The sequence below is a fragment of the Cotesia typhae genome, unplaced genomic scaffold, assembly GCF_013202065.1.
Source record: "Cotesia typhae breed Kobodo isofemale line unplaced genomic scaffold, CoteBio_Ctyphae contig_28, whole genome shotgun sequence".
Lineage (NCBI taxonomy): Eukaryota > Metazoa > Arthropoda > Insecta > Hymenoptera > Braconidae > Cotesia > Cotesia typhae.
The window spans coordinates 1,144,867-1,162,079 of record NW_027423736.1 but is presented as its reverse complement, the minus strand read 5'-3'; the positions used below and the strand labels follow the sequence as shown (position 1 = coordinate 1,162,079).

At 25.2% G+C, this 17,213-nt stretch overlaps 2 protein-coding genes across 2 annotated transcripts; one reads left to right on the top strand and one right to left on the bottom strand.

Annotated features, from left to right (window-relative positions):
• Positions 1 to 2,117: 2,117 nt before the first annotated feature.
• LOC141525950 (uncharacterized) lies at positions 2,118 to 7,320 on the bottom strand. The gene is given in 18 exon segments (XM_074240655.1): positions 2,118 to 3,199; positions 3,303 to 3,442; positions 3,444 to 3,583; positions 3,652 to 3,768; positions 3,771 to 3,856; positions 3,858 to 4,167; positions 4,226 to 4,367; positions 4,442 to 4,624; positions 4,756 to 4,775; positions 4,778 to 4,905; positions 5,134 to 5,199; positions 5,481 to 5,505; positions 5,508 to 5,637; positions 5,718 to 5,800; positions 5,803 to 5,851; positions 6,066 to 6,194; positions 6,866 to 6,928; positions 7,061 to 7,320. Coding segments are annotated over 18 exon segments (2,016 nt in total). The 5' UTR covers positions 7,136 to 7,320; the 3' UTR covers positions 2,118 to 3,069.
• Positions 7,321 to 7,908: 588 nt separating this feature from the next.
• Positions 7,909 to 10,278, top strand: LOC141525922 (nibrin-like). The gene is given in 6 exon segments (XM_074240624.1): positions 7,909 to 7,915; positions 8,147 to 8,362; positions 8,365 to 8,412; positions 8,415 to 8,491; positions 8,493 to 8,667; positions 8,670 to 10,278. Coding segments are annotated over 6 exon segments (1,164 nt in total). The 3' UTR covers positions 9,311 to 10,278.
• The last annotated feature ends 6,935 nt before the right edge of the window (positions 10,279 to 17,213 follow it).

The following is a 17,213-nucleotide window of genomic DNA, read 5'->3' as shown; positions in this document are numbered from 1 at the left end:
GAACGTTAATTTTTTTGGAGTTAAATAATTTGTAAATGAAATATAAGTAAATGAAACATTGTAATAAACATAATTTTACCTGATAATACATAATTAGAACGAATATATAAGAAGATAAAATTGTCTGTTGTCTATTATTTTCAGTATTATCGTAAATGATGATTAAATTAGTATGTCAAAATTCCAAACTAAAAATAAACATTATATAAATCTATACATATACAAGAGATTTTAGGTATATGAGTGACTCATCATGATATCTCTTGAAACTATAAGACGTAGAGACTTCCAATTTGGTAGGAATATTACTTTTGCTATGTAAAGGTCAGCTAAGAACGGATTTTAAGAAATTCCTCCTTCAAAAGGGTTTGCGGGGGCGTTAACAATGAAAAAATTCCAATTTTTAAACTACAGCTCCTATAGACTCCAAATTTGATAGGAATCTTCTGTAAGAGATATAGAAATAGTCTATGAACGAATTTTGCGATAGATCACCCCACAGGGGTTGCGGGGTGGTATCAACAATGAAAATTTTTAATTTTCAAACTATAGCTTCTACAGACTCCAAATTTAGTAGGAATTTTCTTTAAGTGATGAAAAAATTATTTATAAACAAACTTTATGATAGCTCACGACACAGGGGATTGCGGGGGTGGGTGTTAACATTAAAATTTCAATTTCCGAGCTGTAGTTCCTATAAATTCCAAATTCGGTAAGAATCTTCTGTAAGTGATGTAGAAATGATTTAATATCGGATTTTATGACAACCTACTCCCAATATGGACTAAGGGGGTAGATGTTAAGAATGAAAATTTCAAATTTCCAAGCTCCAGCTCCTATAGGATCCAAATGATATAGTGATTGCACATTGAAAGTTACAATGAATATTAGCTAGAATTATCACATGGATAAAAGGTACAGGCCAATCCGATAGAATTTTGAATCTGAGCAAGTCACGACAATACTCCAATTAAATTTAAGTCTAGATTTAAAAATACAATTCTATAAAGTGCCCAACGGAGCGGGTGGGTAACAGCTAATTAATTTATAGATAAATTTATGTGTAAGTTCCACTCAAAAAAATTTAAGAAAAAAAAATTAATGGAAATTTTTGATAATTTTATAATTTGTAATTAAAAAAATTAATGGAAATTTTTTATGTTTATACTTCGGCATTTTTTTGAGCTTGTAAAAATTTATACAAAAGCGTTAAGATTAATACCATTCTGCAAACAATTTTAGAATAACTTGATGTAGTAATTCTCATATTTTACGTAGATGTCTTAAAAATTTTGAATCAAAACTACATACTCAGTGAGAGTGCTGAGTAGCCTGAAGTTTAAGACAGTTTTTATTTAAGAAAGCAATGCCTTCTCATGGTAGGTAATTGGATTGGTGTTTAATGTTTACTAGGTGTTAAAATGATCATGTCACATCAACTGTCAAGACACGTAAGATCTTTGATGGCTTGAATAAATCAACAGATTACCCACTTCTTCGAATTTGGTACTGCAATGAGGTAGGTAAGATTACGCAGATCTTCTCCTGAAGATACTAAAATGTTTTTAGGTAGTGATGAAGATATGCAGTCGCTCAACAACTTCAGGTATATAGCAAATTTTGGAAAGCAAACAAAGAGATCCTGCAAATAAGTCTTACATGCTGCAACTTATCTTCATAAATTAAAAAAAAAAAAATAAGTATTCACTTGATGTTAATTAGAATCTATTAAATTTGGTAATTATCCATTCAAAATTTGTAAGACTTGAGAACTTATTTTCTTCTCGATTCTTACAGCATTTAGAAGCCAAATAATATGATTTTACAAAATATTCACACTTTTGAATTACAAAAAAATTTTAAATAATACTCAAAACTAAATTTATTACTTAAATCAAAATATTTATACGAAATGTAAAATAAATGACTTAAATTTCATAACTTGAAATTTTTTTATGACATATAAAATTTATTTTCATAAAAACTCAAATTGGCATATTAAAAATAATAATAAATTATTGACATTTTGTTTTGTAATAAAAATTAGCTTAAAATTACTCTGCAATAAGATCACCCGTTTAATAAATAAATAAAACATTTAAAAAAGAAAAAAAAACTTTTTGCGATAAATTGATAAATATACTGCTTATATACATTTAATTACAATCATATATCATACAATATAATACAATTATCCATTACTCATGATGAGGTGCATTAAATGAGCACTGTGTACGATTTTTATAGAACTAATAAACGATATCGATTCGCTTATTTCAATTTAACATACTCAATATGATTATAAATTATTTTTAAATATAATTGAACTATAGTGATAATTTATTATTTCTGAATTCTACTTCTCTAAAATTATGCTACATTGAAATTTTTATCAATTATTCATAATAATTTATAATATTAATTGAATATTATTAGCACTTTTTCTATATTTTAAATTATTTAAAATAACGTCATAATTTATAATAAATAATATTTTTTAATAGTATTTATAAGGTACTCTAAGTTACGAATCACAAATTTAACGACTTTTTGTTGATTTAAATAATGTTCATTGCAATTTTTTGTTTGTTTAAATTAGAATTTATTTTTTCTATCGATTATTAAGTTAATTATTTGAATAATTCTTTTCCTATATTATATACATATGTAATAATGACGGTAGAATATTTTAAATTCTAAAAGCAATTATATTTTTGTCCAAATAAATAAATAAATAAATAACTTAAAATTTAATAATATTGCTTGGTCTCGAATCTGTAGATAAATAGTTGGCTTCATTTGAGAAAAAAGTTTCATTAAGCTAATCACTGGCCGGCAGAAGTTTTCTGGCAAGATAAATAAAAAAAATAAACTCTAAATATTTTTTAACTATGTATGAAAAAAACGTTAAAATAATTAAAAAAAATTCAATGAAAATTAAGTATACAAATCATAAGTAAATAATAATAACAATAAAAATATCAACGCGTTATACTTAATTTTGATGGAATAATAGAATACGGTGTTTTTTTTTCTCTTTTTTATAATAAAATACTTCGTTTGCTCTTGTTATTGCTGTAATTGTTGTAAGAGAGGACAAACTTCAACTAAGGGTGTACCCAATACTTCTTGACATACTTGATTTATATCAGGTTCCATCATTAGTGATGAAATTTGATCTTCTGATAACATTTCCACACTAAAAAAATTTAAAAAAAATAAAGAATGAAGAAATTACTCTAATAATTATAATAATACTAATATTAATTTAATAAGAATGATTATAGAAAAAAAAAAATTACCTAGCCAAACTTTCACTATCCGATGTTTCTTCATCAGGATTTAAATAATTCATAGTTTTTTCCAATGGACTAGGAACTTTGCCTTTTAAGACAACAATCTTACTATCATGTTTTTGTACCAATTTGTCATCATTATCAGCTAATTTTTGGTTCACTCGATCGTCTTTCAGTTAAGCTTGATATATTAAGCATCATCATTCCATGATTTAATAACTCTTTCATCCGTTCACCAGTACCAGTATTCCACAGCATATCCAACGATTGTCTCCTTGCGGAATTACCTAAAAATAAAATTTGTCATATTAAAAAATTATATTTAATACGGTTAAAATTTAAATTAAAATTTTACCTGACGTGCAAGAACTTTCTCCATAAACAGCAGAATTTTTGGTAATCCAATTAGTTAAGCTGCTATCTAATTTTCCTCTAGATTTAATTGACGGACTTCGAGTTATTTCTGATTTTTATGCTCTCCAATAGTCATTTCATTGTTTTGTACCGTTGCGGGTAATGATTGTTGATGACTTAAATATTTTTTTATTAATACGTGCGTCTTTAGTGTCACTAGAACCACTAGTATTTATTATTGATTCTGGACTTAATTCACTAGGTAACGGTTTGTATGGAATTTGATCATCTTCATCTGAATACATTTCATTGTTATAATAAATATCATCCGGTGAGTTATTTAAGCTTATTTCTGTCCATTTCTCATTATTTTCTGTATGATCAATATTTTTATTATTTTGTTGATGATTTGGATTTTTAATATCATGGTTCAATTCATTTGATGATGACTTTGACCGTTTTAATTGATTAGAGCCAATTTGTGCTAAATTAGACGATGATGAAGATGACGATGATGCTGCTGCTGCTGGTGGCGATAGCGTTGTTGTAACTTCTGATAAACGTGAAGTTGATACGCTGGTTTTTGTGGTGATTGAGTATTTTTATTGTTGATAATGATGCTATGCTTTGAGGCCTTTTACGTTTTATGTATTTTCTTGGTTCTGTTGATGATACATTTACATTATTTAATCCTAAGTACTCTGTCGTGTTTTGAACCTTGAATGAAAATGTTTTCTTTTAATTTTAAATGATTTAATATCAAATGAAAATTAAATTAAAATAACTATTACTTTAGTAGATATTGAAGATGTTGGACTTATTTTATCAGGAAGACGTAGATATTCATCGCTCGTATAATCTGTACTATCTGGAGATCCTGTTATGCTTGACTCTGTAGAAGATTCTGAATTTTTTTTATTATTACTATTTTTTAGATTATTTTCTTTGGGATCTCCATTATCGTATTGTCTTGTCTGTAAATTAAACAAATTTTTTAATTAATACTATAATGAATAAATATGTAATACAAATTATAATTTTAAAAAAATGTTATGAGAGATACTTAATGATACTTGATGGATTATAATTAATCTTTAATACTTACTCGATGAATTTCATCGCTTATTTTTCAAGATTACGTAACGCTTCGGCATATGTCATCTTTGCTTCTCCGACTGATCGTTCTAATTCACTCACACGCAATTTTTGTTTTTCTAATGCTTGATGAAACTGGGCTTTCATTTCATAGTACGGCCTAGAAATTGAAAAATTAAGTAGTCAAAATATCGATTAATCGTTTAAATTATAACTTGAAAATTGAGTGGTACTAATTTCATTCAGTAAGGATATATAATGAATATAAACATGCGGCAAAAATATATTAACGTGTATAAAAAAAAAAAAAAAAAAAAAAAAAAAAAAATGACAGGCTGAAAATTATAGTTTTTCGTCATATTTTAATATAACTTACTATTCTACTTACAATAATAGCAAGTTGTGTTGGCAGGCAATACTATTTATGAGAAGCAAGCTGCGTCGTGCACCCAAACTGTCAAGATGAATATAAAAACAAAAAAAAAAAAAAAAAAAAAAAAAGAAATAAATAAAATATACTCTATAAAACATAAAAAATAATACAGCATAGGTTTTTATAATAAATTATATAAAAATTACTGATTATAAATCATCACATCTAAAACGCACAATATTGTTTTTACATTTTAAAAAAAGAATAAAAATTGATAATTTTCAAATCCACATGCAAGCATTCAATAAACACTTAAAATTAATAATATCAAAAAGTTGATCATTTTTATTAAATTAACTAACCTTGATTTAGTAATAGATCTTTTAAATCTGATTGTAGTCGTTGGACTGTGTGTTCTGCGTTATGATAAAGTGCCGTCATATGTCGATGTTCAGACTCTGAAATAGCCCGTTCGTGTTCAGATTCATTGACTCTTTCAGTTGCGTGATTTAACATTTCCTAAGAAAATAATTAGTTTCAAATTAAATCATAATTAATGTTTTTACTTAACCATTGTTGATGAGAAAATGATTATTTACCTGCCAAGCATGATCAAAACATCTTCCTTCCATCCTAAGGCCTTCCTCTGCTAGATAAACCATTTCTTTCGCAGCCGCATGTGCCCATTAGCTCTTTCAAATCTGATAGCTGCTTTTTGTGCGTCTCGAAGCGCCTAAAGAAATAAAATCAATAATTGTTTAATCTAAAAATGAATTATTGAAGCTTATTAATTGAATATTATTGAATGTCAATTAATCATTAAAAATTAATATATGTAAAAGCGTAAATGTTGCTCTGTTCATGATTAATTCAAAATCAGTGCAAGTTGAAATTTGAATTATAATAAATAATGAATTGTCTATTAAAAATCATTTATTCAAACTGACTTCTTTAGCTTTAAATCGAGCGTCATAGTAAGGTCGTGATTTCTCAATACAGGTACCAAGCTTTTTAGCTAAAGTATCAATTGTCATTGTTGATTCACATAATAATTCTCTAAATGTTGCTCTTGCTTCCTGTAAACATAAAGAACAATTATATTTCTATAAAATTAAAATGGACAATCAGTTTGGAAAATTTTAAAATTAATATTTATGATGCAGAAATTAACAGTCGGTCAACAATTTTTGTTATGATTTTTTGAACCGGCTTTCATAATTAAAAAAATCATATACTATCATTATCATTAATATTTAATAGGATTAAAAATAACATTGAAGTTGATAGATATTAAAAATTTTTTTAGAATTTTACAGCAATTAAATTATTAAAAAAAAATAATTAAAAAATTTCACATGTGAAAATTAATAAAAATTACAAGTGAAAGTTTTAGAAGCATTTTTTATTGTTATTAATTTGCTAAAAAAATTTTTAAAATTTACAGCTGACCGCTAACTTCAGTATTATGAATAAAAAGTAATCTAGTCAGCTCTTTTAAATACATAATGCTATGAAAAAAAAAAAAATAAAAAAAATAAATTTTTGAAAAAAAATTGTTTTCACCTTTTTTTTAATATTTAAATTTGAGATGACAAAAAACAATTTTTGTATGTTTGTAAAACAAATCCTAAAAGTTGTCAGTGCTTACTGATTTCAGTATCATAAAAACTCAAATAATTAAAAATCAATTTCATACAAAACTGATACTAATTCAATCCTGTCATTCAAATAATTAAAAAATACTTACATCTAAATCAACCTCAAGTTTATTAATGTTATCAGTAGCAGTATTTAATCTTTCAAGTTCAATCTGAAACAAAAAAATATTTATTATAATCGATACAAGTGTATTCAAAAATTTTGTCATATAGATTGTAATCAATAAAATAATTTAAATAAATGACATTTTCTAATATTCGTAAAATAATGATTTTTTTATTACTTGCACTCGGGGATCTACTGCATCATCAACTTTGTCATCGTCGTTGGCACTTTCTGTCGGATTATGTTCACTCATAATTCATTTACTGTGATTTTTATTTATTCAATTTTTATTATTTGTAGTTGTATTAACTCAAATTATATTTATTTAACTAGTATTATTTACAATATATTCATAGCCACCTGTATCATTGAGTTTAGACGTCAGGTGGCCATGTTGGAATATGTATTCTCGCTCTCTTTCGTCTTTTCTCTTTCTCTTTCTCTCCCTCTTATTAATAATTTTTTGATCTATAAATTAAGTTAAAATTTAGCGTTTTCTTCAGCTAATTATTGATTAGGAAAAATATAATAAAGAAGAAATACAAATTTTTAGTAGTATACAAATTTATTTTTGGTTTTCAAAAAAAGTTGTTATAAAAACGTTTTAAATTTTTTTGAAAAAAACAAAAAAAAAAAAAAATAATCAATAAAATGATTTAATTGCAAAAAAATTTTTAGATTATAAAAAAATTAACAAAGAATAATCAAAGATAAGTATTTTGAATAAATTAAAATTGTTGAAAAGTATTTTAATTTTTAAGAATTTTAGAATAAATTTTTACCTGTCAAACAAACAAAGTCGATAATTAAGAAAATATTCTTATTGACAAGTTTCAGGTTGGCACATGCGCACAATACTAAAGTTAGCCGAAGTTTTTAATTTTTATTTTTTCAATTATTCAATTATAACGAAAAAACATTTTTAAAAAATTGCATGTGTACTTTTTAAAATTTTTACATGTGCAATTTTTTCTTTTAATTTTTTTAAAATAATTTTTCAATAAAATAAATTATTCAAATTTTTAAATGTCGGGTAACTTAATTTTCATCACATGCGCGCGTATTTGTCATCATGAGTGTATTTGTTATTCTTGCATAACCTTCAAATAGTTCATGAGTGTCAAACATGCAAGATGTAAACATGTGAAATATAAAAAAAAATCAAAACTTACTCATTGCATAAAAATAAAATATTTTAATTTATTATTGTGATAAAATAATTAAAAAAATGTGGTTATTAATTGACAGCAGTGAAAATATAAAGAATTAAAAGCCGGTGATACCATAACATTCGGGCGTAGCAATACAGATATTGTATTGTCAAATGATGCTTCAATAAGTCGCAATCATGCTAAGTTGGAAGTATTTACTATAAATGGTATTGACAAAATTATTATCAAAGATGTAAATTCAAAATATGGTACTTATTTACTAAAAAATAATGAAGACGGCAAACCGCTTAAAATTACCAATGAAGGCTATGAATTAAAAATAATGATAGAATACGCATTGGTTTACGCAATCATATTTTTCATTAAGTTTTAAACCAAAGATAAAATATCACGTATTGATTTCACGTGTTCATGAAAATGATAAAAACAATCTGCAAAAAAATATTTGACAAAATTAGTGGAAAAATGTTGAACTCATGGTGTGACAGTTGTACGCATTTGACAACAACTAAAACAGGTATTACAGAAAAAGTCGCTTGCGCATTAGCATCAGGGATTCCGATTGTCAATATTAATTATTGGAATGATATATTAAATGCTCAGGAAAAAAATCAACTGTTCCTGATGCTACAAAATACATGCCGCCACTGGATAATGCATTTTTAGATGACAAACAAGCATCTCTGTCACCTAATTCACTGCGCAAAAAAGAGATTTTTGATGGTCTTGTTTTCTATCATTTTGAAAAAAACAGTGTGATTTGTATTCGACTATGATCAGATTGGCCCGGTGGGCAATCTCTCGAGTACAATGAAACATGTAAAATAAAAGATTGTGTGAAGGATAATATCATCATTGTTTTGCCACCGGATGACATTAAAACTCAGTCATGGTCATTGGAAAATTTTCAGAAAATTTCCATGGAGTTAGCGCTCTATAAATTACGAGCGATTCCATCAACAGAAATAGCATTGGCTATTTTTTATTGTTCAACGGAAAAGTTTTGTAATCCCAGATTTAAATATAAAAAATTATTGAAGTCAACAAGGGTGTCAGCAGAGGATCATACTAAATATCCGGTTCTTGCAGAAGACACTCAGGGCGTGGATATTTCACCGAATATTTTAAAAAGTCAAAGGATCATTCCTGAAACTGTACCATTAGATTCTTTAGTAACTGAAAATCCAGTTGGTAAATCACAGAAACGAAAATCGGAAGATTGCATTGGTGCCAGTAAAAAAATTCAAAAAAATTGAAGAACATACTAATTTATTAGAATTATCTTCACGAAAATTAAAAATACCGAACTCGATAGTAGAAGAAAAAATGATATAGCTAATGAAGAAATTCAAGGTGAAAATCAAATTCAAGATTCGATTAAAGAAGAAATTTTGTCTGATAATGATGAAATGGTTGAGTTAGCACAAGTCCAAAAGTCCGTTCCTAAAAATAAAGCCAACGATTTACGTACACAAAGTAAGAAAAATCAAATGAGTAATGATAATCATCGAATTCAAGAGTCGGTGATACATAAAAAACTTAACAGTTAATGATAAAATTAATAAAAAATAGATGATCCCACAGCAAAATTACGTGAAAGTCTGGTTGAGACTTCAGCCAAGAAGAAACGTAAAGATTGTGCTGATGATATTCTAGTAAATGATGATAAGAAGAATAGCAGTTCTGCATCAAAAAAATTAAATTATCCCATAATCGTGAAGATAATAATCAATCAGCATGGGATATTTTATCACGTCCTTCGCAAGCTGAAAATAATTCACGTAACACCAGTAAGAAGATTGTTAAAAATAAAGAAAATATTTTGGATGCAGAAGAAGTTCCAGACAGCGACGATGATTCTGTACAAAATATTATCAAAACAGCTTCAAAGAATTTTGAAGATAAAAATACTAAACAAAAAGAAACACGTGGAAGTTGGTCCAATGAACAAAAAAGAGAAATAATGTTAGCATGAAATCTGGTTTGGTGGAATTCATTTTCATCAAGTTAAGAGATACTCCAAGTAAGCCAAAAGTTAATTCCTGTAGAAGAAATCAATATCGCATACCAAAAACAAGATTGAAGCGTGAAGATATGTACATGTGGGAAAAATAATTACTTGAGTACTATCAAGATTAAACAGATTTTAATATAATTATTTAACATTAATAATCTAGATTGTAACACAGGGTTGAACTATTAAAAATTTTTGTTTATGCTTTAATTATTTGTATTTTTTTTTCTTTTTTATAAATAATTGTCATAAATTTTTTTTTTTTTAATTCTACAGATGGTCGTTATTTATCTATAATACTTTATTTTGCTAATAATATATGAATAATATCAAAAATACAAGCTTTCATTTTAGTATTCTTCAATGGCCCTAAGGAAGGTAAGTGTTTTAATATTATTCGTTTTATTATTTGAATCTGTTAGACTGTAGAGTATTATATTATATTTATTGAAATACGCCAGGGTAATAAACCAAAGGGAAATGTTTTATAAAATTTTATTACACATAGCATATAATAGATTTAATATGTTTAAACTTACGAATATAAAAACACTTGCTTATTACATCTAATAATTTTATATACATTGTTGGATTTTTGTGAGTTTACTAGCAAGATAATCGGAAGGTAGTGCAGAGGTTTAATTTTAGCGAATAAATCATCGATAACTTGTAAACAATTTTCCTAATTATTCATTTTAATATTGGTAATTTCAATGCAGTTGAAAGATATTTTGTAATTTAGATTATTTCAATAACATTCAAATAATTATATTGTATGCTATCATTTTTAATATAACTTATTTTTTTAGTAACTAACACAGATAAAAGTTAAAAAATCCGTATAATTCCGTGAAAAGCTTCTAATAGTATTTTCTAAATGATGCTAAAATCAGTAGACACCTGTAAATTTTTTTAATTTCATAACAATTAAATTATTAAATGATTGAATTATGGAAAAAATTCCACGTGTACACGGTAAGAACAAGATTGCACTGGATATCATCCAAGATTATACTGAGTAAAAAAATTTCAGATAGTATAGCTAGTATAATCAAGATTATAATGAGTATAATCCAGATATCACTCAGTATAATCTAGATTACAATGAGTATAATCCAGATATCACTGAGTATAATCTGGATTTTTAGGTACTATCTGAAATTTTTTTCACCACAGGTAATACTGAGCATAATCTGGGATTATATTCAGTGTCATCTTGTTCTTTCAGTGTAGAAATTGAAAAAATTTATCAGTGGGAACTTAAAAAAATATACTATGGCATTAAAGTTAGCAGTCAATTACTTATTTTTAGTTTTTTTAACAAAGAAATTTGTTCTAAAAATTATTTTTAAAAATTGCATTTTTAGTTTTTTAAATTTCTACATGTCAATTTTTTTTTGCCATAATTTGTTTGTTACGAAAATTCTTAAAATTATCAAACATCTGCTAAATTAATTATCATAAATATACTTACTTATCAAAATTAATTTGTTATAGAAATTAAAAAAATTTGCAGATGTTTGCTAATTTCAGTATCATTTAATATTTTAGACTCTTTTTTTATAATACTAAAGTGAGAAGACGTTTATAATTTCGAAACTTTTTTCTTATTTTTTTGTAATAATTTTTTCAATTGAAAAAATTATAAAAATTTTTAGATGTCAGCTTACTTAATTTTCATATTTTTTTTTTTTTTATACTTATTCGATTTATAACTTTTGTTATTGTTTACAAGTTATCATAATGCGAACTACATTACTGACATATTACACCACAAATATATTTCTCTTGATCATAACCAAAGTTCACCCTTCACTCCGGCCTTAGATTAGTTTTGCCCGCGGAGTTTTATTAGACAGATGCATTTACTGTTCAAGTCTGTATTCTAATTTGAAATTATAGTTCTCCTGGTGAGCGACCTCTTGCGTTGTTTTGTCGTTACTATAATTTTATTCTATTGTATTTATTTTATTTTATTATATTAAAAAATCAACAACAGTGCTGTTGAGCTGTTAAAAGCTTAAATCCGTTGAATAGTTTCAACAGAGATGGAGCACAGAGTTTAGTCAGCAAAATTACAAGCTAACAAAAAATTCGCAATTACTAATACTACATTTAAAACTCGCTTTACATACACATATATATCCAGATCTACATAGATATATGTATCATATTTTTGCATTTGAACATAGAATATATACTGTGTGTCGGCTCAGGTCAGCCGGTATACAGAATCGTTTCTTTGTCAGGTGGTCTCGTTCGGAGTTTATCAATTTCGTTCGTTATTTTTTACTTATTTATTTATTTATTTTTTTTTTTTTTTCATTTACAATTTTTCAGTGTGAGTTTTTTTATTTTTTAATTTAATTTTGATAATTAGGTGATAAAAAAATTTTGTGATTTAAAAGTGATTATATATTAAATATATAAATTGTTTTGAAAAAATCTTGGAGTCAGGAAATTTTTATCTGTAAGTAATTTAAAATATTTTTTTTCTCCATTTTATTTTAAGGAATTAAATCAAATAAATATCTTAATGTTTTGATAAAAAAACTCACACATGCACTCATCTAATATATAAAATTCTCGTTCATATAAAGAATTGTATAGACAATAAGAAATGCTCCCAGACGAACTTTCTAATTCGGAATTTCTCTTTGTAATATATCACTGAAATCTGAGTCGGAATCAATTCTTTGTCAGTATGTTTTAGTTTCTGACTTGACATTTTTAATAATAAACAATAAACTAAATATGTGGACATACGCGTACATGTGACCAAGAAAATTATAAATATTTATAAATTTCACAATGCTGCAAAATTATCATCCTCATACCAAACAGATAAAATATAATATATAATATAAAATTAACAAGTAATTTAATTAATCAAAGTTTTAGTTAAATATTTCATCACTTATCTGCAAATAACAAATTAAAAATTGACAAATAACTGGTGAATAACAGAAAATTTTATCATGCAGAAAATTTTTTTATAATGATATAATAGGTGAATATGACCTTCGACTAATAATTGTTTTTATTATTCAATGAGTATTCATTTCCGTGCAATTATTCTGCAGTCAGACACGTTTCGAAATTAGAAAAAAAATAAAAAAATAAACATTTCATGCAACTATTGTCTATTGTGTGAACTATCAGACGATCGGAGTTGATTTGAATCAATGATTATATATGAAGTTAAATAATTTTTAACATAATAATTCATTGACTTTGGTCATTTTCTTTTTACTTTCTCAGCAAAAATTTTTTTATCAAATTTTATAAAGAAAATAGCTTTATAAAATTTTATTAAATAAGGAGCTGATTTTCAAAAAGGTATCTTTTTATATTTTAAAAGAGCAGTTTTTTTGAACTTTTTAATATTAATTACTTCAAGAATTACAAAGATTTCGGACTAAAATCGAATTGTAGCTTCATAACCGATAGCACTTTGTAGTTAAATTAAAAAAGTTCAATAAAAATATTTACAATTGAAGATAACCAGTTTTTGTATCGATTAATCAAAAATGAAAAGATACCCTTTTTAAAACTCAACTCCTCAAATGTTATGAAATCTTAAAAAAAAATTCAAAACAACGAGAACCAAATACTACTGCATTTTTTTTGTTATATAATGAAGAACTTACAAACGTCTGCTGTGGGTTTGAACTCAATACTTATTAATAATCAATTTCATACATTTATCACTATTCTGAATTAAATTTGTTAAATTCATAAAATGGAAAAATAATTTCATACAATTGCATGAACTATTACTGGATTTTAGGATATTCTGCAAATTTTCCACAGGAATAAAAACAATAGTTTTATAGAATTTAATGAAAACGTCTTTCCCGAGATGAAGAATTAAATGTTTTATTTGATGTTACAAAATAAAATTTTTAAATATCAAAAGTATATAAATATATATTGGTTTTGTTTCCCCTATAAAAAAATATTCTTAAAATTGTGGTTTTGTTTAAGATCTTAAACGTGACAGAAACCAAGACTTTTTTAAGACGCCAAAAAAAAATTCCGAAAGCAGATTTTTGAAATTTGGTTCTCGAATTTGTTATGAAAATTAATTTTTAGACGACTTTACAACTTTCTAACCGCTACATTTTTGAGTACGCTATTTTTAAATTGAATTTGAAATTGTTGAAAATTTATTATCAGACCATTTTAAGACTTTTTTAAGACGCTCCGTTTTCATGTTTCCGGGCTTTGTCGTTGTTAGCTCATTTTAAAATAGTTTCGAAAAATTTTTTACAACTTTTTCAAGACTATTTAAAATCTTTTTAAGATTTTTAAGACTATTTTAAGATGTTTTTTTTTCACGGGTTGTATCGCAAATTATGTATTTTACAAATAATATAATTTTAAATATATAAAATATTTAAAGCTATGTATTTAAAAGCTACAAGAGTTTTTAAACTTTGAAGTTTTATAAGATAATATAAATGACTTAGGTCATACACACATACTTCGTACATGAGTATCAAAAAGTATTAAATTAATGAATGTGAATAATAATTAGTAATAATATATAATTGAATGATCTAATTGCGCATGGATATAGAATTAAATATTTTTATTTACATTAAAATTATCTGATAAAAGTAAAATTCGACGAATTTATCGACGATGACGCAAAAGAGTAGACTTAAAAAACACATATATATTTTTAAAAAGCAGAAATAAAAAGAATAATAAAACATAAGCCAGGTCTTTAACGGCAACCAAATAACTCATTCATAATCATAATATTTACATCGAATAACATTGAGAAATTTGGGAAATTCCTTTTATTTTAATTTATAATGATTGAAAAACATTATAGCTACTGATGGGAATATTTATTTACAGACTAAACTTTATTAAATATTATAACTACAGAACATTACAACAAAAATACAAATTTTAATCTGTTTATGTTATCACAGTGGGCGTACTTTATCATTTATTCGCCTTCTGATTATTACGTAGGCGTATTTGGTACCAGTTTATGTATCATTATTCTTAATATTAGAACATGTCAATCTTGTATTAATGTTATTAAAATTTTTCAGTAACACACAGTCAAAAATCATAATCTTTCTTTTATTTTAGCAATGTCTTTTGATGTAATATTTAAACAAATTTCTTATTTTTCTAAAAAACTAAAGTGCCAGAATTCTGGAATCAATTCAAATAATTTTTGTAACAGATAATAGAGGTAATTATTTAAAATTAAGATATTTATCAGATTAAAAACAGCAATTCTTGATTAATCAAAAGAATTTAAAATTTTTTTAATAGAACGTTTCAATTGTAATGCGGCAAAAATAAAATAGACAAAAATTATTTTTACCATCTTGATGAACTTGTTAACACTCAAACATGTTATTATTATTTATTATTCTTTGAAATTAATTCTCAATTCTTGGATATAATAAAGGTAAAACTAAGTATTTTTCCAAATGAATAACAAACTTTAATCTATATCACAATTCATAATGAATTAACTGTTGATAAAAAAATCGGAAAACTTAAGATACGTTGAACTTTAAACATGAATAATTTTTTAAAGTAAAATTTTTTTTTTTAATCACAGCAGAATTTTCTTTATCACATTTATTGTTATAACAAAATATGTATCGCATTTTCTGCTACATTCTTAATAATATTTTTTTATATGTTGTTCTAATGACAACGGAAAAATTTTGATAGGCATTTGGTCAATATCATAACATTATTATGACATTGTCCCCTGATATTATTGGTGCTTCCAGTATTGAAGTCTTCAAAACCAAACTGTTTAATTATTTAATGGAGCAAGAGACTTAAACTAAGTTATACTTATTGTGTCACTCTCGATGGTATTATAAATAACATTGTTGCTATTTTTGACTGTATAACAACAGATATCATATTAATCCATCTACCCTAGTTAAATCATATAAAAAATTAAATTTAAATCATATTATAATTAATCATAAGTATTTTTATTGTTATCTTCATTATATTCTAATTCTTATATTATTGTATCTACTATTATTGCAGAAATTATTTCGTATACCTTGCCATTTGGCAACAGCCTTGGCATTATTAAATAAATAAATAAATAAATAATTAAAAAAAAAATTTCAACAATATCTTCACTTCAGAATTCTCTAATAAAATTTGAGGATAATTTTGATGAATACATTAAAAAAAGCTTAAATATTAGTTTTGTGTAGAATATTAATTTTTGGTACTTTAGCGGAAATCATCTCTCCTTAAAAAGGATTTAAAATTTTATGTGATTGATATTTGATTTAATATTAATGTTATGAATTATTGTATTGTAAAAAATTGAAAACATAAAAATCTATTAAACAATGAACATAGTAAGTAAAATATAATAAATACATAAAAAATGATACTTGGTAAAAAATTTCATTCAAGCATAAAATTTTTAGTAAAAAAGTAAAAATTACGGCTGTATGAAATATACGCGTGATAATTTATATTTACAATGTAAATAAAAAAATATCAAATAGTACAACACAAGAATATCATACTTTCCCTACTTTCGCTGAGTGTTAATTTAACCGGAAGTTAAAAATTCTGTACCTTAATATAATAAAAAAAAAAAAAAAAAAATCCGTTAAAAAAACTTGACTGTAAGTAGAAAGAAGAATAATTAATATTCTGTCAAAATGATTTAGGTACTGGGGTTTTTTTGTAAAACGAAAAAAATTTTTAAATAAAAATTAAAAATTATACTAAGAAAAAAATCAAAGTTAAGTGGAACTGATGTCAATGATTTTTTTCTAGATAAAATAGACAATATACAGAATAGATTAAATGTTAGTGTTTGTAATAGTACACGCTCTGATCTCGTCCGTGACTGGTACTACCATTCTCTGTTTCGTTCTTTCATTCTCCTCTCTCTTTCAATCTTTACTTTATAAATTGTCCTTTATACACATTCATCATCAATAAAAAAAAGAATTTATTTATAGTCCATTTTACCTGTCGCAAAAAATATCAAATTTGTATTTGGAGTATCATATTAACCAAAGACAATATTTGAGTAATTGTTATTTACAGTAGTTTTTTAATTTTAATATGAACGATGAACAGGTAAAGTTGTTCTCTTGGTCTCTTGTCTGACTTGC